Source organism: Clupea harengus, chromosome 6 (assembly GCF_900700415.2).
Source record: "Clupea harengus chromosome 6, Ch_v2.0.2, whole genome shotgun sequence".
NCBI classification, from domain to species: domain Eukaryota; kingdom Metazoa; phylum Chordata; class Actinopteri; order Clupeiformes; family Clupeidae; genus Clupea; species Clupea harengus.
Genome location: NC_045157.1, coordinates 29,702,886 through 29,728,994, shown reverse-complemented (window position 1 = coordinate 29,728,994; position 26,109 = coordinate 29,702,886). Strand labels below are relative to the sequence as shown.

The 26,109-nt window shown below is 45.7% G+C and overlaps 1 protein-coding gene across 2 annotated transcripts in view; it reads left to right on the top strand.

Annotated features, from left to right (window-relative positions):
• The window catches only part of syt7b (synaptotagmin VIIb), a 78,030-nt gene extending 52,335 nt beyond the window's left edge, over positions 1–25,695 (top strand). For both annotated transcript variants that reach the window (XM_031569704.2, XM_031569703.2), the window contains 6 exons: positions 20,054–20,162; positions 22,972–23,242; positions 23,510–23,679; positions 24,196–24,310; positions 24,598–24,797; positions 25,375–25,695. In XM_031569704.2, coding sequence (XP_031425564.1) covers positions 20,054–20,162; positions 22,972–23,242; positions 23,510–23,679; positions 24,196–24,310; positions 24,598–24,797; positions 25,375–25,479 — 970 coding nt within the window. In that variant the 3' untranslated portion in view covers positions 25,480–25,695. The remainder of the gene's footprint in view (positions 1–20,053; positions 20,163–22,971; positions 23,243–23,509; positions 23,680–24,195; positions 24,311–24,597; positions 24,798–25,374) is intronic.
• Positions 25,696–26,109: the final 414 nt, after the last annotated feature.

Below are 26,109 nucleotides of genomic sequence, written 5' to 3'. Positions count from 1 at the left end.
GAGAGAGAGAGAGAGAGAGAGAGAGAGCACACCAATAGGAGTCATTCCATCTGTCGTCCAGTGTCCTGTAATTGGACAGGGACTAGTGAATCCTGTGTGACGGTCTGGTTGTGGTATGTAGTGATGAAATGAAGCTCTGTCACTGTGAGTGGTTAAAGTGTAATGAGCTTTTTCCCAATTTAATGGGATTCTGGGTTCCACAGGATGGTCTGCTAACAACCATTCACAGGCTTTAGCATTATGAAATCAGGGTCCTCAGCCAAGATGGCCAGTCCCCTCCGTGCGACTGTGTGACTGATGCTGCTTCTCTGGCCAGTGGTGACGCTACTTGAGGGGAAAGCCGGACCACAGCTGCTGGGTGCTCAAGGCAAATGTGACTGGCAGATTTTAAATCTGTTAGGTGGCCTGAGCCTTTAAAAATGCCAATTGACAAACCTAGTGAATGGGTTGTGAAGGTTAAATATGTTTGAAATATGAAATGGTGTATCCTGATCATGTGGCCATCGCTATTAAGGGCTAGAAATGACCTAATTTGTATTTATGCACGGATAAACCAGCAGCTAAATGTCAGCTCCCATCCTGTTAGCTGAGAAAGCAAGAGCATTTGGGAGAGCAGAATGGGGTCAATTTGAGCTAGATCGGCCCGGTGGAAAAACATGTCCTGGTGACGTCTCTCCATGGCCCTGTAAGAACTATTTTCTCCTCAGCTCGGTAAAACTCTTGACTCAGCTTGTTTTCTGCAGGTAAGATTTATTCAGCATTCTTCTCAGGCAGTTTCAGAGTCCAGACACATCAGGTAAGAAGATGGTATGGATGTCTTACCATTCTCCACCTCACAAGAGCTGCCATAGCTCAAACTTTACAACCTAGATATAGGTCTCAGCTAGGGGGGTGACAGCAATCACCATTGGGGCTTGGGGCCCGACTCTGCCTTATGGTAGTGATGAATGTCTGAGTCTATCTTCGTCACTGTAGGAAAGTGCATATTTCCCCATAAAGCATTCATGTCAGCATGTTCAGGGGAATCACCAAGCAATCTGCTAATAACTTGTCCTACTCTACCTAGAGACAGCAAGCACATATTACAGAAATAATGAAGCCCTGTCTTCTTGTGACGCACACATGCTTACTTTTCCATATATCCATACATACATATTCCGCTGGAAGCTTTCACCTTGCAGTCGTCTCCTGAAATTCTACCCCGCACTGTCGATGCAAATTGCACCCTCCTTTCTCTACCCTTCTAACGTTTACTTTTCTTTTCTTTCGTCTCTCCCTCGTTCTCTCTCCACCCTCTAGTTTCAGCCTGGTTTCTCCTCGGCGCCTCTCTCTCTCCCTCTCGTGTTCATCAGCGCGGTGAGGGTTTGATCTGGGGGTTGGGGTGTCGTGACGGGGTGCCGGGTGGGGGCGTGCTGCTCATTAGATGGCAACATGGTCCCTGGCGTCTCACGCCCGGCTATTTATACACCCGCCTCCGTCTGACGCTCACAACGGCACCATTCCCTGACAGCTCTTTATGACACACACACGCACACACACACACACACACAGACACAGACGAGCGTACTTCACAGACACACTGCCTTGGTGAGAAACGGAGGTATGAAAAGAACTGCAGGGTAAATGAACAGACAAACTTCTCAGTTACTAGAAGTGTCCTTGGATACTGGGAGTCTGACAGCATGCCTGTACACACCACATGGGTATGGTAGATATCACATCAAGTTCAGCGCACCCTCCATCATGAGTGTCTCCACATCATTTAATCGAGGCACTGCTGTGGGTTCTTCTCTCAGGCAGATCTCCGGTGATGTATTGTGCTGTCTAGTAAAAGCCAATAAGACATTATCACGCTCATCGTCAAGTGAGGTATGCCGAACACGCAGGCTAAAATAGGCATCTGACATTTTTGCCTGAGCAGACCTTGTGGCCCTATAAAAGCCATGTTTCACAGCCATATTGTCATGACCCCAGTTAAAGCCTTAACCCTGCAGTATAACACCCGTCAGTGATGGGACCAGTGCACCTTCTTCATCCTCTGCCCTGCCTTTGGAGACATCTGTCAACCATCAGCCTTTAATCACAGCCAGTCTGGGCCCGTAGGGGGGTCCACGAGGCTGCGGCGGAGAGTGTCCTTGCTCGACTAATAACCACATTCAATCATCATCGCTGTCCAGGCCTCCGTCTCTCCCCATGAGTGGCTGCCTCTCTCTGCCCACCCACTGGCCTTTTGACGAGGACCAGCGGACAGCGGATGATGGATCCCCCAAAGACACAGAGAGAGAAAACAATGCGCTGCCATGATGCAGGCCCTGGGAGATCAAACAGAACCAGAGATTTGAGGGTGGATTTCGGAGAGCGTCTACAGGACTGTGCTGCAGGTGTGCCCCTGCATGATAGGAATCTGTGCGGGGGACTCTGTGCGGAAGGCACTGATTCTTTGCAGTGTCATTCTAAAGGTCACGATCTCACTGCGGTGCCGCTGTGTGCCCTTACAAGGGCGAAACGGCAGGATAGTGGAGCGTTTACACGGACTGCCATTTAGTCGTGGTGGAGATAGATGGAAATGTATGCGCGGGACAGGGTGCACGTTTAAAAAACGCAGGCGGAAGCAGGTTCAGGGCAAGGTACAGAGTGAGCTACAGGACCATCCACTGTTCTTGCCCTCTTCACAGGCCTGGGAAGGGAGAACAAAAAAATAAACCCCACCAAGCAACTCCATGGGGAGTGAAACTGTTAATCAAAGTTCTTGTACGCAGTGTTGAAATAATTGTCTCCCTTTTCCCCTGCAGCCCTTGTGGCCCAGTTAGAAATGAATCTCACTATAACGGCCCCCTGAAGCCAGCCATCGAGCCTACACAGCCCCTCGGAGGCCCTGGCCAGATCAATCAGTTTCAGAAACAACTAATACATCAACATAATGTAAGAGCTATACTGTTGAACAGCTCTGGAAATTGGTCACGGAAAGCCATGAGGAAATTGCCTTTTCAGGTGGTGACAGATATCTGTATCAATATGTACATCAGCACCGATCAATTACCTTTCTCAACGGGGTGTGCTTCTGGGGTGCCTAGAGCCCCTACTGAAACGGCCCCGCACAACAACTGGATCTCTGGAACTGGACAAAGTAGCCTAGTTGACTCCATTGCCAATAGCATCTTGAAAGTGTGCCATCATGTTGTTTGGATGACGTGTCTGAAACAGCATCACTTCCACTTTAACCAAGTAAACGTCGCTGTGATGATGACAGGTGACATGAACATGAAGAAATGAAGAAACGTATGACTGACCTACTTCTTTTCAAAGTTGGATACATAACCCAAGAACATCCTGAGTTAAAAAAACCCACAAAAATCAGTTCAGTAACATTTCCAAAAGCCTGGCAAAAAAGCACATCACTCTAACTGGTGACCATATAATGAAAACATTAGAGACTGAAATGAACACATAAAGACACTGCGTCGAATTAGCATGTCAATTATGCCGTTAGCACTGGTTGTGAAGCTTCTGAACTGCCTGCTCAGTTTATGTAGTTCATGTATGACAATATATCTTCCACAGTCTCTGGTTAATAAAAAAAGGCAGCCTTTCCTCTTGTGCATGATAGGATGTGGTAATTACAACGGCCTCTACTGCCTATGGGCTGTGCACAGAGCCCCATGTAGAAGTGAGTCGCTCAGTGCTTGAAGCCCTCCAATGTTCCTGAATCCATCCCTCATATGAATAGGCAGCTGCAGCCAACCATATGTGCTGGAGCAGACATCAGTGTTGATGAGCTCTCGGAGAATGATGAAAATATTTGTTGACGACTGAGACGCCCTGGGAATTTTGTTGATTTGGTACTTTCACTGCTGTGTTTTGACCTGCCAGTGCAAATATTTTATGTTCTTTAAAAAGGGAAAGCCTTGAAAATGTGTTTGATTGAAAGCTACTTGCAGTGGCGGCGCCAGAGATTTTTTTCTGCAGGTGCTATGGGGGTGCTCGGCGTTTTACCGAGGGTGCTATGAAATTAGGGTGATAGCATATGTGTCACATGGTTCTCTACTACAACACCTCCCCACCATATCGTCATATCTGTTTACATGTTTGCTCTCTGAAGCGTCTTTGTGGTCCATGAAAAGCGCCATACAAATCGATCGTATTATTATTATGATTAGGCTGCTTCCGACGGACACACATAGCCGTGTTCCTCTGCGACGGTCACTGACAAAATTCCGCAATCCCAAATACTTCACTTACTTCAGTGGGGGTTAAAGTTGGCGCCAGATGGCCACCAGGTCACCACTACCATGTCTGACAAATTAAACTAAACATAAATAGTTCAATACATTCTAAACTAAAGAGGGCAAATTAGAATAGCAGATAGAATGAACTAAAACAGTCAAAGAGTCAGAAATGCTTTCAAAAAGTATATATTATGTCAGGTCACAATCAATAAAAACATAGAAGCTTATGTATACCTGGCTAGCACAGACAGACTGCTCGTCCTAGGCTAGAATCTCTGATTTTTTAAGGCGGATCCAGAAAAATCCCCAAAAGAGACCGCATTAATTAATGTTACACATCTAACAAGACCGTTCCACCTTAAATCTTAAACGGTGTACAGATGCAGGCCCCTTTTAAAAGTGAATGAAACAAAACAGTAGGCACTCAAAAACACAATAATCAGAGCTAGATCATTGTATCATTGTACAATAAAACTCTTAAAGAACAGGCAAAAATGCAAACAAAACTATGCTGGAAAAGCCATAAGCAAAACCAAAATCCGGGCAACCCAGCAGACCAGGTGTAGCACGGCTAGCACCCTCAGTAGAGGTGTAAGGTTAAACTCTTTGACCACGACGTTCCTCTTCTTCTAAATCAGATTCCGATACCCCTTGCATTTCTTCTTCTTCTTCAACGTCACATGATTATTCTACTCGTGGATGGGTATCAAAAACCGATCCATTATTGTGAATTTGTTGATACTACCGCTTGACTTTGACTTTGGCTTTGACAGTGCACTAGCTCTCTTTCTCCTTCAATCGTCAGGAAACGTCAAAGTTCACGCATGCGACGTGTCTGTGTCGTGCTACGTGAACAATCTGTTCATTTCAATCTGTTATTATTTTCTTTTGTGATTGAAATATTATTATCACACAATACATTAAATTAAGAACGCAGAATTAAATTAAATAACAATAATAAATAAACCATTATTTTCTTGGGGGTGCTATGGGGGTGCTATGGCTAATCCAGGGGGGGCTATAGCACCCCCTAGCCCCCCCCCTGGCGCCGCCCCTGGCTACTTGGGAGCATGTTTAATTGCAAGCAGAAACACCATCAAAACAACACCATCATTACCCCCAGCAGTACCATTAAAAGCACCCCCAAACTACGTGTAGTTTTCCTCAAACATGGCTTGTAGCGAAGGAGGAAATTTAAATCTAAATTAGGTGTAGAACTCATTCTATTTCCAATTACCCGCACATAAATGAAGATAGTGTGTGACAGTTTGAGCTTGATGATACCAAAAAATCGAGCACCTTTGCCTCTGTTCAGCACTCTAATTAAAAGCCATGAAACATAAAAGAGAAAAGGTTAAGTGGGTGTAATAATGACACAAAGGAACTGGAGCAGGTGGTCATATTTGTTGAAAAACACATCAAACTCATGTAAGGAGTTAGATTTAAAATATTATGGAGGAAGAACAAAGATGGTACAACAAAATTATGGTTGTTGCTCCTAGATACACTGAGAAATGTACATGGTGGTGCATTAAAAAATAGTTAATTTCCCAACAATTGAGCTGAAGTACAGGTGGGGAGGCAAAATGCATTATGAGAAATGTATTTATATATACTGTATATATATATACTTTTTTTAGCCTCTTAGCCTCTCTGTGGACTGCAAAAGAGTTTCTAAAGTTGTGCTTCAGACAGCGACATGGCTGACGACCTGAGTGAGGGGACTGACATTAATACAGAGTACAGCAGTTACTTTGAGGATGAGAACAACAATGAATTAGAACAGTGGTCACCAAACCCGTCGATCGCGATCGACGTGTCGATCTCGGAGACTTTCCCTGTCGATCTCCATAATAATTCAGTGTCTTCTGAAATGTTTTCTTACGGACTAACGTCAGAAAAGATCTCCGCCTGAGGATGTTTGTAGAGTTTATGTGAACGTAATCACCAACGATTTCTCACAAATTCAGCCTTTCCCACTAAATGCCCCTTCTAAAGCAGCTTGCACACTGTCCCGAAAAACGCCAACATTCTCCAACAAACGCCAACAAACACCAACAGTTGGGTCAGTGTGCGCCAGCAGTTGGTGTTTGTTGGTCAATGTCGGGTACTGTCGGATGAGTTCAACATGTTCAGTCGGATTGGGTAAAGTTGCAGAATGTCTGACCAATGTAGAGAGATTTCCAACGAACTCCAACATTCTGACAACTCGTTACCTTGAAAACTAGGCTCAACTCGCGTGCATAACATCCTCAAGCTCTCTTTGATGTCGTAGTTATGTTGGTTGTCGGCCAGTTTGTTAAAAAATACGATATCCTAAGTCTATTTATAGATTAACGTTATGTATTAGCTTACCCAAACGAACGGTTTTCGAGACAGATATTTGTCTATTTTAACTTCTACGACTCGTTTAACACTGCAACGTGTTTCTAAATATTAATATTAATGTTTACGGTGACACGTTACATGAGTACGTTTGCGCTTATGTTAGTTATCAGGCACTCCCACTACGTTCCACTTACCACGTTGGTTTTTGAAATACTAATATGCACGCAGCCTACTTTTACTGTACATACTGTCTTCACCAAAAAAAGATCACAGTGGTATATTATTCATTTTCTAGTTAACACTGAGTACTGGGGTGTTTTCCAGACAAAGATATTTAGTGTAGCAGTATTTAATTGTGTGAAATGAAATCAAATGTGAAAAATAGGCTGTGCAAATATTTAGGAACCCTAATCATTTGAATGATTTGAATACCTGTAACTACTCAATACTGAATAATTGCAACACATAATTAGTCTGATTGGCTTGTTACGCCTTCAATTCCATAGAAAGGTGCATCCAATCATTAGAAAAAGTATTTAAGGTAGCCAATTGCAAGATGTGCTTCTCCTTGATTCTAACCTTTGAAGAGTGGCAACATGGGGGCCTCAAAACAACTGTCAAATGATCTGAAAACAAAGATTGTTTAACATCGTGGTTTAGGGAAATTGATGTGACCAAGAACACAATAAATTACTTAATTTCAGTGCATAAACATAAAAAGGAAAATATTTGTTAACTTTTTTCATTTTTTTCAATTACAATTAGGCCAAATACAAAGTTAAGTTGTAAGTACAGTCTGGAGTCTGGACAGTCTTTTTCTCTCAACGTCTCAATAAGTAGATCTTGCCTGTCACCAAGGCAGAGGTCGGTGATCTTTGGCCAAAAAAGGTTGGTGACCACTTAATTAGAAGATTCAATTTCAATTTCAGACCCAGATTCTGATGTGACTGTTGACGCGATAGCCAAGGCTCACTGGATGAGAGACACGTTTGAGGGGAAGCAGGAGGCGGAGGATGTATGTGAGCTTGTCGGATTCCAAGATGACTGGAAAATAGGGAACTATCACCTCATTTAAGAGTGAGTATCGCCACAAGCCAGGGGTAAAGATTGAAGTGCCAGGTGATAAGGGGGTTTTCACTGAGGAACTATGGTTGGGACTTGTGACGGAGACAAATCCATATGCGGAACAAAGAAGGACTGAATCTCCAGCAGTAAGTGGACACCTGTTACGGTGAAAGAAATTTAAACATTCATTGTGTGTCACCATGGGCATTCTTCAGCTGCCAGCAAGGAGAGATTACTGGTGACAAAATAAGTGGCTCTCTCAGACAACCTTCCCCAAAGCCATGTCAAGGGACAGATTTTTAAATGATCAGGCGGGTAATACAAATAATAATAACAAATTATGACAAGCAAATATTTTCACCTACAAGATAACCAAGCACATCACTTGGACCGCTCTGACAAGCTGTGGAAACTAAAACGGTTTCTCAACTACCTCACCAGTCAATTTCAGTCACTTTATGAGGTGAAGGGCTTTGACACAATAGAGGAGAGCTGGGTGAAATTTATGACTCACCTTCCATCAGTATCCCCCCCTCACACCAACAGAATGAGGTGTGAGTCATGACCCAGAGCACCACTGGCCATGTCACATATCTCCAAGTCCGTGAGGGGACACAGGAGAAGGGACACAGGAGAAGGGACTTGCTCACCGAGTCGTCATGGATCTAGCCAGACCCGTACTATGGGTCCAATCTGCCCATTGTAATACACGACTTCTACTCGCTGGTGGAGCTTTTCCAGGACACCAAGAGCCTTGGACTGGACGCCTGTGGCACTGTTCATGATGCTCCTAAAAATCAGAACGCTGAGCAAGCAAGCATCGTTGGGCAAACATGAATTCAAAGTGGTTCAAAAGGACGACCTCACTTTCTGTGTTTGGCAGGACTCCAGGGCCGTCATGGTGCTATCTAATTACCCTGATCCCACTAAGAAAGGGTCAGTCAAGAGAAAGAAGCAAGAGCACAACCAAACCAAGGTTGGAGTGCCAGCATTCTTTACCGACAACCAAAAATACATTAAGGTATGGATTTGTTGCATCAGATGGTTAGATATTATCAGTTCAAGCATTGCACAAAGAAATGGTGGAGGAGTCTCTTCCTCTTTTTACTTGCTGTCCGATGCTACAATGCATACATTTCTGGACTAAAAACATCCATAGCCAAGTACAAGAGTGGCTACGTAGGGCCCCAATTTCATTGATGGGCAATGGGCAATCCTGTCAAATTAGGACCCAAAGAGCGGGCTGGAGGACTTGGCATAGGAACGTGTTACCCTAGTGACGAAAAAGTGCTCCTCAACCAAGAGTACCTGAGAGAGACACATCTGAACATGACTGTGAGAGACTCAGAAGACAAGGGTCTACAGGGAGTGTGCTCTGTCAAGGATTGGCACTGGTGCTTGTGCCACTCCCACCAGCTATGGCTGCAAGACAGTGCCACGAGGCTGTACACATCAAGACAAACAGTAGATGATGACTTTTTATTACAGTGCCACGTTGTTTTGACACTGCCACTTATGTTCATGCAGTGCCGTAAATGTATTTATTTTTAATAGTGTTGAGCAAACACAATAACACTATAATGTCCAGTTAAAGACAAATATTTAAGCTCTTAGATGTTTTTAATTTTTTATTTCATGTTTCTATCTGTTACAGAGGCTGAGAAATAAAGGTTTTAGTGAGTGTTTTTTTTTCAGAAAACCCTCACGTTTCAGGAGGTTGTTTTCAAATAATAAAGGTTTTAGAGTGCTTTTTATAGGGCACCTCAGGTCATAATGGGTTAATACTTTGAAGTGTTTTTTACCATAAAGTATTGGTTCTTTTACTTAAAATCTGAATACTTCTTCCACCTGTATGATACAACATTTTCTTTAATGTTAATTGGCACCTCTGTAGCTGTGAAATGAGGTGGTTGTCCAGTATTGATTGGAGATGGTGAATCAACATGATGCGGTGCACACAGAACCAGTCCTCTCCTCTCCCCTCTGTCTCATTGTTGGGGATGCCACCACTCTGCATGGCCTTTTGCAGGAGGAGCAGCCTGCTGAGGCGGCCAGCTTAAGTCGCTCTGTCGGGGAGAATCACACTAAGCAGTAACCAGGCTCCCAGATGCAGGCACACTCACACACACACACACACACACACACACACACACACACACACACACACACACACACACACACACACACACACGCACACACACATACAGACGCACACACACACACACACACGCACACACACACGCACACACGCACACACACACACACGCACAGACACACACGCACACACACACACGCACGCACACACACACACACGCACAGACACACAAACACACACACATACACACACACACATAGACAGACAGACAAACACACTCCGTCAGGGCTGCCAAGCCAGGACACGGCAGCTCAGTATCGCCAGCATCCCCGTGATATGGAAATAAAGGTTGGCCAAGCGTGACAGTACCGGGGCTTACTGCGCGCGCGCGCACATCCATCCACCCCCCCCTCCAGACATGCACAGGCACAAGCTCAGGCACAAGACATAAATAAAGTCTTAACCCTCTCCCCTGCTCCACGAGCTGGGCCCACTGTGAAAGGCTGACTTACATGCACTCCTGCTCCACTACCTTCAGCTTAGGCCAGTGCTCCTCCTGCTTGCCACGCTTTTGGAGCCACGCTGTGTTGCTCTGGTCCGAATGTCTCATGTCATTGCATCTATTCCATGTCCACTGAATAAGAGAACGGCGGGGTTTTTTTTATAGCTTTTGGCCCCGGGGATTATTGGACCATGTTGCCCAGATAGCAGCTAACAGTCGGCGTGGATCCGTCCTTGATCTGGGTCACACCCGTTTCAGAACCAGATGCCCTCCAGCTGGTGATGTTTGCATGACCTGACAAGTGCAGGCCGCAACAAGCTCTTTCTTTGAATGCACTCATGAACTCAATTTGTTTTTGTTTCAGTCTCATTTGTTCATGCCTTTAGAAAACCATGTGAGCTCCTTATATAAAATGACTTCTACTGGAGAGTGTTTACCCACAGTGTCTTCAGCCATTGGAATGAGATGAGGAGGCAGCCTCTGTTCTGCTTTGACCTCCAATTGGAGCAGCCTCTTCTTGTATTTAGGTTTCAGCCGACTTGCCTGAGCTGAGCGAGAGTTGGGCTAAAAACAACAAATGTAGGTCAGCGCAAAAAGAAGAATTTTTATAAATGCCACTTCTGTCTCTGGCAGCTTCTTGCTGCTAGCGCTGAGTGCTATGCTGTTTGAGTCAGAACAGTGAAATAATGAAATAAAGATGGGGTTATATAATCCATGCGCCTTTGAAGAGTCTCCTCCTGAGTGCAAACAGTGGAACTTTGCGTGTGGCAGGGTGCTGTCGCTTCGCCGCAGCTCATTTCATTTCTGTAAAAATTAATTGAATTGAAATGAAAACGTAGTGCATGGTGGCATCTGTCCAGCCAAGGAAGAGTGACTCTTAATGAACGGAGTGTAACAGCCGAGAGGGCACGCACACACACATCCATACGCAAACACACACACACATCCAAACTCACATCCAAACCCCCCCCAGGCCAGGCCAGGTCTCAGCATGCCCCCTTATTCAAAGATTTGACCACTGGTGGGGGCCTCTGCTGGTCCGCAGGGATCCTCAGAGAAGTGTTACGTAATGAATACAGCAAAAGAAGAACCAGAATACACAGGGGGATCTCAAGGTTGGGAGTCGAGAGGGGCTTTTTTGTAACATGCAAAGGGGTATCCCTAATTAAAGCGAGGGACTGGAAAATCAGACTGAACACCAGCCGCACCCACGGGAACTCAGACTTGGAGTAGCTCACAGCGGTGCGCTTCAGCTTCAGGAGGCGGTGGCGGTGCTGTACAGCTGGAGGTCGGGTACCCCCTGACGGCTCCATTAACTGGGATCTGGATGGAGGGGAGGTGTCGGAGTGTTTTGTTCCCGTTGGCTTTTAATCGCTGACGGGGCTGCCGCCGCGACCCCGAGGCTCATCCATCACCATTGACTGTCTGGGGTGGGGGTGATGTCAGCAACGAGGCAGTGGGGGATCTCATTTGAGGCGCCCTGTACCGGACCGTCAGCACGGGCGCGACGTGGCCCCCGGTTACTGTATGTTTATGGATGCATGCCGTCGCCATGGACCGGCCCCTCCTCTCTCCCTCTCTCCCTCCATCATCTGGTTCCACTCCATGTCTCTCTCCCTCCTCCTTCATTATTCAGCTCTTCCTTCCTCAAACGCCCCTCTCCATCATTCAGTCCCCGCCTGGCTGTATTAATCCCCCCCCCAACACCACCACCCCACGCCCCATATTCCTGTCACCTCAGCCATCAGGCTTTTCTTGTCCCCCCCCCCCCTCTCTCTCTGGCGAGCCCTCGTTCTTCCCCAACTCACCTTTCGTTCCTCCCCCTTCTGCGCGGCGGATCGTCCTGAGGTGTTGACTGCCTCTCTGATGGGATGATGTCAGTGCTGTGGTGGGCTGTCAGGCTGCATGACTGTCAGCAGGCGCGGGGTTTGGGTTACATCTGCATCGCCGCTGAATATCAGAGCAGGGAGATGAAAATTCCCCACGGCCACAGAGAGAGCACCATGCCACACACACGCACGCGCACACGCACACACACACACACACACACACACGCACGCACGCACACACACACACACACACACACGCACACACGCACGCACACATGCACACACACACACACACGCACACACACACATGCACACACACGCACACAGCCAGACACACCACACACATGTGACAGTGAGCAGTGGAACTGGCATACCCGGATTTTCACATCCAAGCAAAAAAACACCCTCATAAATTCACACGTTTTATATTAAAGCCCGGACAGAGGGGAGGCATAAGCAGATAGACAGAGAGATTGATAGATGGGTAGATGAAGACACACCGAGGGAACAAGGAAGAAATGGTGAAAAGAATCAGGAGAAAAAGGGAAATAAGTGCAGTGTTCTGCGTACGTACACACAAAGCGCTCGCTCTCCCTGGGGACGGGTTCTGTCCATTACATTTGATCTGCCACAAGGGAGATCCAGATTGCTCAGAGGGAATCATGGGAGTTATTTCCTCCACTCCATTTTTGCGCACAGCGCAATTCTCACCCACTCACAAGAACAACGCCTCATAAAGATGTTCATATCACAAACAGTGTTTGCAGCTGTTGTGGTAATGGATAATATTGTGGCTCATAAGTGCATTTTCTGCATGACAAACTTTGCCTCTGTTTGCTCTCAGACCCCCCCCCCCCAGATAAAGCAAAGCATCATTTTATCAACAGCAGATTGTGGTTTCAGACTGTTTGCCTTGTATAAATACATACAGATTACAAATAGAAGGGAGGTTAAATTGTCATTTCCATTATGCAAACCAAGTTGTAGCGGAATCATGAATCACTGGTTCACCGTAACCAGGAACCATCTTAGTGTTGCTGTGATAAGGCCCTGAGACCGTAGAAATGCATTTGTGACTTAAGACGCTTCTCCCTTGCCTTCGCCAAAATGTCTGCCCTTATCTCACAGTCTGTGGAGCAACAGATTTAATTCAATCTCAGGACAGCCAGCAAGTTGGCTCTATGGCCAAACAAAAGATAAATAAGACAGTGTTAAACAGGCCACCGCTGGGCGGGCTGCTGTCGAGTGCTTCACATGGCGTCGGGGAACTGGAGCAGGGAGTGGGTTAAGCTAAGCACTGCAGAGACCTATCTTTATTCTGGCTAATGTTTGTTGAGAAGCACCGTGTCTTTTTGACTAAATAAATGAATTAAGGACTGCTCTGTGAGCGAGGGAGTCCAGCAGATTCAGTCCTCCTGGGACAGGGTCCCCCTCCACGCCAATGATTGCATCTCAGCTAGATGGAAGAAAAAGGTCAGCGCTCAGGGCCGAGGGCAGGTGAAGCACGGGGTCAAAAGTGCAGAGTTCAGGTGTCGGGATGGAGTATAATGTGTGTGTGTTTGTGTGTAGGTATGTGTGTGTTTGTGTGTAGGTATGTGTGTGTGTGTGTGTGTGTGTGTGTGTGTGTGTGTGTGTGTGTGTGTGCGTGTGTGTGTGTGTGTGTGCGTGTGTGCGTGTGTTGTGTACAGATCATTTGGTTTAGCATCTGATGATAAGTAATGATGTATGTGTTCGTGATCATTCGTTCCAGATGGTGTGCTTTTTGAATTTATATAGATATTTATGGTAAGTAGTTTGTGTGTGTATGTATGTGTGTGAGACTATCTGTGAGTTATGTACTCCTGTGACTCCTGGTGACGCAAAAGCCATCCCTCCCCTGAGAGGCTTGTCCCTCAGGCCTGGTTAACTGATAAGGTCTCGCGAGGACTGTTGCTCCCGTGGGCCTGCAGGCACAGACCTGGCGAAACATTCCCCTGCCACCAGGCAGGATGCCCTCCGAGGCCACGATCACCGCTGGATTAGTTGAAGCTGAGGGAAGCTAATTAGCTTGCCGACTGCGAATTAGTGTTAGGCCAGGGAAAGCAGTCAGTTTCCTGTAGCTTCTACAGGATTTAGCTGATACAGGGCCTGGGAAAGCTTAAATATGGAGTTACAGTGTCACATTCGTTACCAGGCTAGATGTCGATGTCATACAGTATAGCTAGGCTAGCATTTCTTTCTATATGTTTAGCAACCTGCTCAACCTCTGATCAACCAAATTATGTGTCTGGAGCCAACCAAATCCCAGTCAAATGTTTATGAAAATGAGACAAGGTGAATATATGTTGGTTGTAAACTTAGAAGTCATATTTTACTCAGCAAAGTGATTTACACAGAATGTGTGAAGAGTCTCAAGATTATTAAGGCCCATTGTTAAGCCTCTATGAAAGTCAAAAATGTTTAGCAGTGTTATACCATTGGATTTATAACAGCTTAATAATGTAATCCTTTGTCTTTTGTAAGTTTTGTAAGTTTTCAAAAGACCAATGTCATAAGGGATTCTGTCTCCAACCCTAATGACAGACTGAACACCTTGAATTTGCATCCTTTAAAGTCTCAATCTTCTGTTAGTTCTCAGCCTACTGCATGTTCTGGTCTTGATGCCACCTCCCCTCCCCTCCCCTTTCCTGTTTGGTAAAGAAAAGAAAAGTAATTAGACAGTGTGTTGGATTACAGGACAGCCAGCCAAGCTCCATCTCATGTAGTGTTTTAATCTCAGATTTAGGAGTTAAGACTGCTGAAGAAGGTCTTAGCGTTCTACCGTTCCATCTCACTGTAGCAGTGTCTCATGAAGAATGGATGCCCTGCACTGGTGAATAAGCACAAAATGTGCTTCAGGAACATGCCTCCGTTATTGAATGGAGCCTCTGATTAGGTGATGTGTCTGGGTGGGTATTCACTGTTTTGGGCCCAAGGCCCGCTCTGTTAGTTTTGCCCAGTGTACTGTGACTCAAATTTACATCATTTGTCTTTGCTTTTGGCAAGTCTTCAGCAAAAACAATGGCTCTGGTGGTGTTCTCCTCAGCGAATTCAGTGAGAAACGGCTGGAAGTACAGCAGCTGGCAGGTTGGTCGAGCACCATCTGAGGACCACAAACGGCCCGAGAGCAGGGTCAGAGGGAGGGCATCGGCGGGCAGGAACATGCCCACAGGCTGTTCAAAACGCACTCTGGCTTCCAGCTCTGGAGGGTGTGACTGAAGGTCCTGAAGGTCTTGTAAAGCAGGCTTGTTGCACCTTTCAAAAGCATGGGTAACCATGGTTTCAAGAGATTATGTTTTATTTCTCATAATGTGCTTCTCAAGGTTTGGGTCACGTTGCACACATGCCCATAAAGTCTGTCTTGCCTTGGAGGTAGATCATTTTTAATACGTGAAAGAAGAATGATAGCCTTTAATGGCTTGCCACGATCAGAAAGGACTCCATGCCGTGGTTACAGTAACCCTTCGAGGCAGTTTGTGTCCTTGCCTTCACTATAAACCCCTAGAGGAAACTGCTGTCGCCATGGTGACTTGAACTGCAACCATTTCTTTCACAGCACTGTTGGGATGTCATGGTTATGATGCGGGGTCAGGAGTAATATAATTTCAGCCTGGTTTCCAGCCTGCCTTAGAGCTCCTGGCAGCCTCTGTAGACTGTAGCTGTATGGTCAGGCACTGACTGAGAGGTTGCAAAGAGAGAGAGAGAGAGAGAGAGAGAGAGAGAGAGCACAAAGAGAGTGGATTTATGTTCATTTGAAGGCCACATGCCAAGATTGATGGAGAAATTCCCAACACAACACACAGAAAAGTTTCTATGTGTGACTATAGCTATATTTGTGAGCTTGTGTATGTGTGTTTGAGTGTGTTTTTGTTTCTTCTGCAAGCTCAGGTGTGATGATGGTGGGGTGTGTGTGTGATGGGATGGGATGGGATGCTCTGGCGGGGTTTGTCCCTATGGAATCTCTCAGCAGCCCTGGTGCAGACTGGCTCCCCTCCACACCTGTCAAGTTGGTTGGTGGCGCAGGTAATGTTTTAACAGACAAGGATATTATCACAGGCCGTGGTTAACTCTAGCAGCCTTAAGAGTATGACTGACAGCATGCGTACATGTAGGTGTATAGAATGATAGTGTAGTTGTGCATGCATGGGCATAGGAGCCCAGCGATGGGCTGACCTGTACCTGTGATATATCCTGTAGTCTTGCTCTTGATGTGTGATGTGTGTGTCTGTCTGCTGGCCCGTGTGACCCCACTGGAAAGCCTCCCTTTCCACACATCCCAGGTGTGCCCGCCATCTCTCAGCCGTTGCCTTGCCAACGGTCCAACCTCCTTCGCTGGTGGCATTTTGGGGGATGGCCGTCTTTTGTCTGGGCTCCATCGCCCCTCTCTGGCAGCCTCCACCCACTGCAGGCTGAAATGGCCTGAACTGACACAATGCCTCGTTGTGTCAGCCCTCCAGCAGAAAACAGTGTGTTAGCTTTGGCACCTCCGACAGCCCCACTGCCAAGCCCAGTGGAATGTGAAGTCAGCATGGATTAGATGACATATCTCATGCGGCTCGTTGGCATTTGTTCTTATCAGCGTGGTGCTGGGGACAGATGCCCACCCGTCTTGCATACCTGAGTCAATTCCATTGTTTTTGTCTCAATATTGTGGCTGTACTCTGAAGCCTAAGTGGAGCTGACTCATATTGGGACAGGTTCCCTGATTGGTGTGTGGGTGCAGCCCGCTCCCTGATTAACCTGAACTGAGACCTCAGAGAGGTTTTCCAACGGGGTGAAATTCGATGCTGGACAAACAGGAAAATGGCTGCTGTGCTGAAACACGGGCAGACCTGCCCCTCCCCCTGAATGGAGAGAAGAGGAAGAGTGTGATGGAGGGGGTTCAAAATGAATAGTTCTTTGATAAAGTAAAGCCTCCTGAAGCAGGAAGGAAAAAGAGGGTGGTCAAGGCTGGCTAGAACACACTGGGATGAGCGTTTGGCATCAAAGACCAACTCAGTCTTTGTGGACCAAAGCATCTGCATAGTTAGGCTCTAGCCCAGCATTGCTTGCCGTAATAGCCAAGCACGTCATCTTATGTGTCGCAAAAGGAGCTGTCCACCTGCTTAGCCAGCATTTAACCACAGCTTTGGAGATCTTTAGACATTTTACTCTTTGCCTTCGGCCGCTAGCTCATATCACCGCCCATATTATGTTTCTCTCATTATGCTGTTGCTTTTCTTGTGGTTTTTCTACTAGGCTATTTGATACGTTTATTAACACGATTCTTCTGTTCAAAATTATGCTTGTTGTTCCTCCCTAATTACAGAACCTAGCTACCAGTGTTACATCATCTCCTTCACACCAAATCTGAGAGGGGATGGGGTGTTCTGTGGTCTTGTTAAAAAAAAAAAAACACTGAGAAACTGAATCCTACTTTGGCTTAACCACGGTAGCTCATCCCTGCATGCTACAAAGTTCAAAGAAGGGATACTACATCCCAAATCCCCATGGGGATTTTGTAATCATGTTTTTAATTGAGATTATGTAATGTTCTCTCCTATTACAAAAGAAAATCAAGTTTACTTTAGATTTTGTGCTGGTAGTCTTTCCAGTGTGCCCAAGGAACATTTAGTAGTGGAAATGTACATTTCATTGCGTTTGCTTAGCCAAAAGGTCAGAGCGTGCTTCTGCATCTGCTGGCATCATTGCTGAAACTTGCTTGGCAGTAGCATCTTCAGTAAGTGAATAGGTCTTCATTTGCATACACACATAACAGGACACACGCACTCATGTAGATCAAACAGTTCCGTTCTCCCCTTTTCAGTTTCATTGTTAATCTCTTTGATTATTTATATTTGACAGCCAAAATGCTGTTGCCTCTTGTCTTTTCTAAAAGCATGTCTTTTCACAATCCCTGCCTTCTTCTTCTCCTCCTCCTCCTCCTCCTCCTCCTCCTCCTCCAGCTCTCTCTCCTACTTCTTTTTCTTCTTTCAGCCTTGCCGCCACTCTGCCTCCAGCCATTCTCTTCCTCACTCACCCTCTTCCTTTTGTGTGTGTTTATCTTAAGTTGGTATGTTCTTTTGTCTGTGGTAACAATTTCTTTTCTTCTTCTTCTTCTTCTTCTTCTTCTTCTTTTTCTTCTTCTTGGTTTATTCAGACTGAGGTATTTTTTTTGTGGTTGTTGCTGGCGTTTCCAGGTGTCTTTCGATTCCTTTTTCTACCCTCCTCCCTTTCTTTTACAGCATTGAGTGAATTGTGTTGAAGTGTGCCTTGCTTTAAGTTCATTCTGTTAATCCTCCGACTCCTAACTGACAAATCTCTCTGTCGGTCTTTTTCCCCTTGTCACAGATAAATCTTCTAATCCTCCACCCACTCTCCTTTCATTCTTTTCACAGCACCTTCCTGTGATCACTCCTTTCTCCTCGCGCGTAACGTTTCATAACTCATCCTCGCCCGTTTCTCATTCTCCCTTTCTCATCACACACTATCATTAGTGTTATTTCTCAGCGTGCCTGGTGTCATTTCTGTGTTTCCCGCTCTTATTTGTGCTATTTGTCCCTCTCTCACCAGCTTGCCCTATTATATAGGTTTATTCTCTTTGTCTTTTTGTTTCTTTTCAATTTCTCTCTCTCTCCTTCATTCTTGGCCATTATCTCTATGAAATTTGCCAGGGATGCATTTGCAACTCATCTCATTATTCTGCGTTCTTCTTCAGAAACTTGAGCATACAAGGATCCAACACATCCTTTTTTACTTTCATGTAGCTTTCAATACATTTTTCTTTCAGGGCAATTGTAGAGCAGAGTACAGCAGTTGCATCAGCCTCTGTGCCTCCATACTGTGACTTGAGAGAGATGAAATAACACCCAGCCCTCTGTCCCTTTGCCTAGTGTGTAGTGTATGGAAGCACAAGCACTGTTAGTACTCTGGGTATTCATTTTACATGAGCCTGGAACTTGAGTGTATGTCTACAAACACTCTTTCTTCCTGCTTTCCAGGTCATAGAGATAAGAGATTTAGAGGTTTGTCTCCATTATGCTTCTTACCAAGTGGATATATTATTTCTAAATCAGCTGTTGGCCTCTTATTCTTCCACATGCACTTTTTTCGGTGCTATGGTTGTTATGACGACCACTGAATGAATCGGCACAGCCCCATGTATAATGTAAGAAACAATGGAGTTTGGTTCACTGATTGAAGTTCATATGTACCATTTGGATTAGAATGTCAGGTCTATGAACTGACTCTCTCTCCTATAAGACATTTGGGTAACACTTTACTTACACCCAGTGTCCATAAAGCATTATAAACACATACATAAAGGGTTATAAAGTCTTCATAATGCCTCATAATGATTGACATGTATGAAGTCTGTATGACTATTTCTACATAGTAATGACTGCACTCATAAAGCGTTTCAATGTTATGTTATAAGCCCTTACAGCTTGAAGTATCAGAATGCGTAACTTCCTTTACCTCTTTATAATGGCACTGTTGACATCTTGGCCTGATGTGAAATGCTGGTTATTCACCAAATGCTCCTTATGGGGCCGTATGTGATTCCATACAAGCTTTCATAATAACCATTGTGTTGGGCTTATACTGCCTCGTAATGTTTTATAAGTGTAGTCTCTGTCTGTTTATGAATAGTTATCTAGGCTTGTGTAAGTTGCTGTGATGCATTTTTAATACTTACCGGTAATCAACATTTATAAATATGTTTAAAATGCTTTATGGATACTGGGATTAAGCAAAGTGTTACCAAAATGTGACCCCTGCTATCTCAGTACTATAGACTCTCTGGTGTAATCCTCATTTGACCCCTCCTGTATGGATAAGCCCAGGTAGGTCCTCTTGACTCATGGGGCGACTCTCAGGTGTCTATATCCCAGTGTCTGGTATCTCCTCAGTGCAAATCTATGGAGCCCTTTTTTCCTGGAACAGAGGAGGGATCCCTCCATCCTCCCTTTCTCCTTCCCATCCAATGACACCCGCATCTCTCCCTCAGGGGCGCCAACAACAAGCCAGGAAGCAGCCCCAGGGGTCAGACACCAGACGAGGCGGGCCGCTCCTCAGTGTCAGACCTGGCCAACTCACTCACCAGCGACATGCTAATGGTAAGAGTGTGTTATTGTTTTCTGTCTCAGTTTCAATTCAATCCCTGTCTACATCTATGTAGGAGTTTTTTTTTTTTGTATAACAGCGTCAAAGAGCAGTACTTTGAAGATCATTTGACATTTGTTATGATTCCTGGCAAGTGCAAAGACAGATTCACTGTCTATAACCTTGGGGAGTGTCATGGAAAATTAATCTCACAAAGAAATACCCACCCTCATAGGCTCATTAAAATCTCTGAATCAGCAATTATTTTCATTTGTTAATTTGCTCTCTCCGTCAGCATTGGCAGCATCACATGCATTTAGCAGTCTCCAACCACACCATTGACCTGTCAAACGGAAAATCACGTCAAAGTGAAAGAGCTTTATTTGAGGAAGGCCAATAATTACGATTGGAGCACAAAGCTGTGAGAACTGGGGTGGCCGGGTAGGGCTGAGCCTGTGTGTCATTATGTGGGTGGAAAACCCTTTTTAAAGAGACTCTGATGATGTTAATGATGGTGCCTTTGCCGAGCCTATGCCAGAGGGCTGTGCAGCAGGGGTCTGGCACTTAGATTTTGCCTCACCAAAGAAGAAGTAGAGCCGGTTATGGCCATCTCAGCCTCACTCTAACAACCATTTGATCCTACTCTTCAATGGTCCAATTGATTTTGATCTCATTTGGTCTAGCCATGCGGCTTTTTGTCTGCTTAATGCTGTTGCACTGGTTGTACTGATTGCAATTGCATGTCAACTGAAAGCTATGGTAATAATGTTCCAATTCCATTCCAGCTTCTACTCATACAGTTTTCTTTCATATTGATTCCTGCATGTTGCATTTCTCCTCCTTCCATTCAAAAGCCTTCAGCAGTCATTGACAAAACCGAATGTGGCACATTGCAGGGGCCTTATGAACTGGATAGGATACCAAATCATCTATTAAGCATTTGTGAGGCAGCTCGTTCACATCTTCCAGCATTTTGTCTGAGCGCAGGGGTAGCACGTTGCTCTGGGGATGTGACATACATACATACATACATACATCTCTGAGCCACCCCGGATTTGCTTCCCCATTATCTGAAGCGTTTGGAAGGAACTGCATGGTCCAGCGCAGATACCTGGAGGCAACATGTACAAAAGCGTAAGAAGATTACCCAGCAACCCTTGATGCTGTTAATAGTCACACGGGTTGAATACATATCTACAGCAGTGAGTAATAGGGCCCCTCAGGCTAGGCCAAAGTGGCAAAAGTGTAGGTTGTAAATTAAGTCAGTTTCTGCATCCTGTGATTCAGTTACATTCTCAAGATGTTTTGAAAGCGCGTGAGGCAACTGTGTGAAGAGTCCAGGTGAGACCAGGGAGGGCTGCGTGCTCCTGTCCACCCACAGGCCTGTATTTTTGGGCCAGGGCTGTAGGAGCTCCAGCGGCTCACACAGTCCTCCAGAAGGTAATTTGCTGACTTTGTGACAGCACAGAACACATGCTGATTGTGTTGATTACCGCCCGCCCGTAACGGGGATTAATGCTCACTGTATGGGCAAGAGTAGCCAAGCGCTTTCTGATGGGGGTGGGCTGAACGTCCTCCATCTTCATGACGTTCGTTTATGAGCCACTTCCAACAAAACACAAATAGATCTCATCCAATTTTAAAGCCTTTATTTGTCACTTGGTGAACACACACATCAAAATAAAGATGAGGTTTTATTCCCTAGAGTGTGTAGCCTAAATATGACTACACATGTGACATTCAATATATTTCATTAGAAGTAATTACATGAAATAAACAAAAGGTTTCATAATATTAATATGTATGGAAATCTGTAATCTTAAATTAATCCTGTCTTCATAAGAGCCCATATATTAGATGTATATTAGTCCATGTAGTCACTCGCTGCTGAAAATGGACACCGGAGAATTGAGGATACTTTGAGTGGTCCATTATTATCCATCCATGCAAAAACAACACAGGAAGGTTTGTTGATATTGCCTAGGTCTACTTTTTACAGTCCAACAGCTTTTATTAGCGATGCAGTTAAGTTACTGACAAATCTACAATACAAAAGATCCTGCCTCCTGGTCCCAGTTGGTGGCACCTTTGGGTTTAGTAATCAATGGCAGAATGCACTTATGAACTGAATGAAAGTGCAGACTCGTGGCCTTTTCCAGACTTTTACTGGCTTGCCTCTGCACATAGTGTATTTACTAACATTTCACACATATAAACATTTCAGCTTCAGAATCTGCCATCTATAAAAATAACCTGTGTGTGTATTCTTGTGGGTAGGTACGAGGGGAGAAATACAGGATGGTCTAAAGAGCATAGAATTGCAGGTTTAACAAGGGTGCTGGGGATATGTGTGAGAGGCAGCTCCCACCTTGACTGACAGGTGGAGAGAAGGGGTGTTGTTTCTGGACTGTGACATGACAGGGAGGTGCATGTAAGGTCAAGCAGCCATAAGCCTGACACGAACCTCTGGTGCAGAGCAATCCCTTAAGAATGGGCTTGTAAAGTAATTTCTTTCAGATCGTTTTTTTTATTGCTTCTTAGTCACCATGGTATATCAGCAGAAGCCAAATAGTGAACAAAAAGGAATAGGAACACACAGATATACTGTTGTTTTTCCAAAAATGTTATTTATTCAAGACTGAATTTTGATTGGTACATTTTTAATTGCAATTTGAATCAATTTTGTAAGCAACACAGTAGGTTGATAGATATCTCGTTTCCTTTTTTTCGCCATTCTATATTTCCTTCTTTACTCCACCATTGTGCTCTATGTTTCTCTTCTCCATTGAAACAGAAGCATTGTACCTGATCTTCTGTTAACAGCTGTCTCCTGGCTCAGAGGAGGAGGATCATGGGGAGGGTCCTGTGGTTGAGAAGCTCGGGCGCATCCAGTTCAGTCTGGGCTATAATTTCCAGGACTCCACTCTCACAGTCAAGATATTGAAGGGCCAGGACCTACCTGCCAAGGATTTTTCAGGAACCTCCGACCCCTTCGTCAAAATATACCTGCTGCCTGACAAGAAGCACAAACTGGAGACCAAGGTCAAAAGGAAGAACCTCAATCCGCACTGGAACGAGACATTCCTCTTCGAAGGTCAGATAAAGCATTAAGACCCTTTCGACTCCTGCTGTCAGGTTTACTTGTCATTCCTTTTCCATTAGCTGACACTACCTGTCAGTTTTTGTAATATATTTTCAGTCTATACAGCAGATATTGGTTTATAAATATCGAGACTATAAATATGTACGTATGTCATGTTAATGTCAGAGGAGTCTAAGAAGCTTCATAAAGGAAGGATGCTCTGATGTCGTTGTCTTTGCTCTACTTCGTACTCACCTTACGTGATCTCTATTTTCACAGGATTCCCTTACGAAAAGGTCGTCCAGCGCGAACTGTACCTGCAGGTCCTAGATTATGACCGCTTCAGCAGAAATGACCCGATAGGAGAGGTGTCCATTCCCCTCAACAAAGTGGACCTGGCGCACATGCAGACCTTCTGGAAGGAGCTTCAGCCATGCAGTGATGCGAGCGTGAGTGACAATCACGGGGCGACGAGAGAGAAAGAGAGAGAGGGCAGAGGGAAGAAAGGGAGGCAGATTGAGATGGAGTGAGGAAAGAGAAGGGGGATGAAATAGGAAAGGTTGCTGCTGAGAGAGAAATGCAGAGCCACAATGAAAATAATGAAGGGTGTCGAGGAATGGAAAAACGGGTCGCAAATAGGCAAGTCAAGAAGAAGCTCAGGGAGGAAGAGAGAGATGCTGAGTAAATGGAGTGGGGAGGGTGGAGGGGAGGCTGCTGTGGTGTGGTGTGGGGATGGTGTGGTGGATATGAGAGAGGGACACAGGAGAAGAGGGGTGCCGAAGGACAGATAAGGACAAGACAGAGCCTGGGCATTCAGTGAGGAGGATGGGAGGGGGGGATGCAAAGACAGGACATTGACAGGAGGCTGGGAGTAAATCGCTCTTGAGCAGTGACGGCCGGGCTGTCAGCTCTCGTCCCCGTTAACCGCGGCTGCTTCTGCTTCTGCTTCTGCTTCTGCTCTCCAGGGGAGTCGAGGGGACCTGCTGGTGTCGCTCTGCTACAACCCCACAGCCAACACAATCACTGTGAGCATCATCAAGGCACGGAACCTCAAAGCCATGGACATCGGAGGAACCTCCGGTAGGGACTTGGCTCACCATTAAATGACAACTGTTGGTGTTGTGGCCGTGTTGAGTATGTACTCAGCTGTGTTTTTCCTCATAGTTGTACTTGACATTACATTGGACAGGACCAATACCAGTGGTGTACTCTTGGGATGGGGATTTGCTTGTGCTGGCTCTTCTTTGTGCATATACTGTATTAATTTGATTGAGGTTCATTAATCTGTCCCATTCATCACAGTTAAGTGATTCGTCCTAATAGGACTTGAACAGTGTCTCAATGCTCTACTTCCCACTGCCTTCTAGATCCTTATGTGAAAGTATGGCTGATGCACAAAGACAAGCGGGTGGAGAAGAAGAAGACCGTGGTGATGAAGTGCTGTTTGAATCCCGTCTTCAACGAGTCCTTCCCCTTCGACGTCCCAGCCCACATCCTGAGAGAAACCACCATCATCATCACTGTCATGGATAAAGACAAGTTTAGTCGCAATGATGTCATCGGCAAGGTAACTTACTGTAGATAAACAGCTGGAGCTCTCTCTTTGTTTTTCTCTCCCTCTTTCTTTCTCTCTCTCCCTCACACACACACACACACACACACACACACACACACACACACACATGCGCACACACACACACACACACACACACACACACACACACACACACACACACACACACACAAAAACACACACACGCACACACACTCGCGCACACACATACACACATCACAAACACACAAATACACTAACAGGAAAGTACCTGCATTGCATCAGGTATGACCAGGAATATTGTGAATACAAGTGTTTAATTTAAGGCTTAGCTGTGCTTCAAATCACAGCTAAGATTGAGGCTGTGGTTACAATGCGGAACTCAACAGCCCAACAGGGCTTAGAGCATCTCTTGCCCCTGGCTAGAATGAGGCGAATGCAGTGTGCAAAAGCCTTTTCCATTCCTTTTCTAAGCCGAGGGGATTAATGACTCGTTTTTTTGCCACACCATGCATGATGAAAGAAAGGTTTTGTGAAATGTCTCTATCTGTCTCTCATTTCCTCTCTCTGTCCCTCTCTTCCTTGTGGCCAGCTCTACCTGTCCTGGAAGAGTGGCCCGGCGGAGGTGAAGCACTGGAAGGACATGATGGGTCACCCCCGCACCACTGTGGCCCAGTGGCACCCTCTGAAGGCCTGAAACAGCCCTCCCTCAACTCCACCCTCAACTGCCCCTCCCCCCAAACAAATGAAAAAAGTCACGTGTACCCCCCTGTGTGCCCTCCACCCAGTCAATATGCACAAGGCTGTCTGTCTCGCTGCCACATGGGTACAAATAGCCATCCAACACATCCCCTTCTCACCGTCTTTGCATTTTCTCTCTTTCTCTCTCTCCTCTGTCAGCTAGTCTTCACTCTCTCCCCCCCCCCCCCCCGTCCCTTGTACTTCATTACATTCCCCTGGCTCACCAGGGAGTTGAACAGGGTTCTCTTCTCCCTCTTCCTCCTCTTCTCCCTCCTCCTCCTCCTCCCCTGTCTCCCTCAGTCCATCGTCTTCTCTCCTCAACTCCCGCTTCTTTCTGAAGTCGTCTGCCCGGCGCCGAGGCCCAGCACCAGGCTGCTGGTGGCAGGAGGACAGCTCCGTCAGAGCCTCGCTGTCCAGAGGGAGAACGCAGCATCCCCCCGAGCACGGCGTGTTTTTAGAGATCAAATATTTATTGCGAAGTTTCGCCATGCCCTTGTGAAGTCTCAGATTTTCCTCTCCTCTCCTCTCCTCCGGGTGTGAAATTAATATTTGAACGCTGAATTTGGGCCACAACTAACACAGTGGT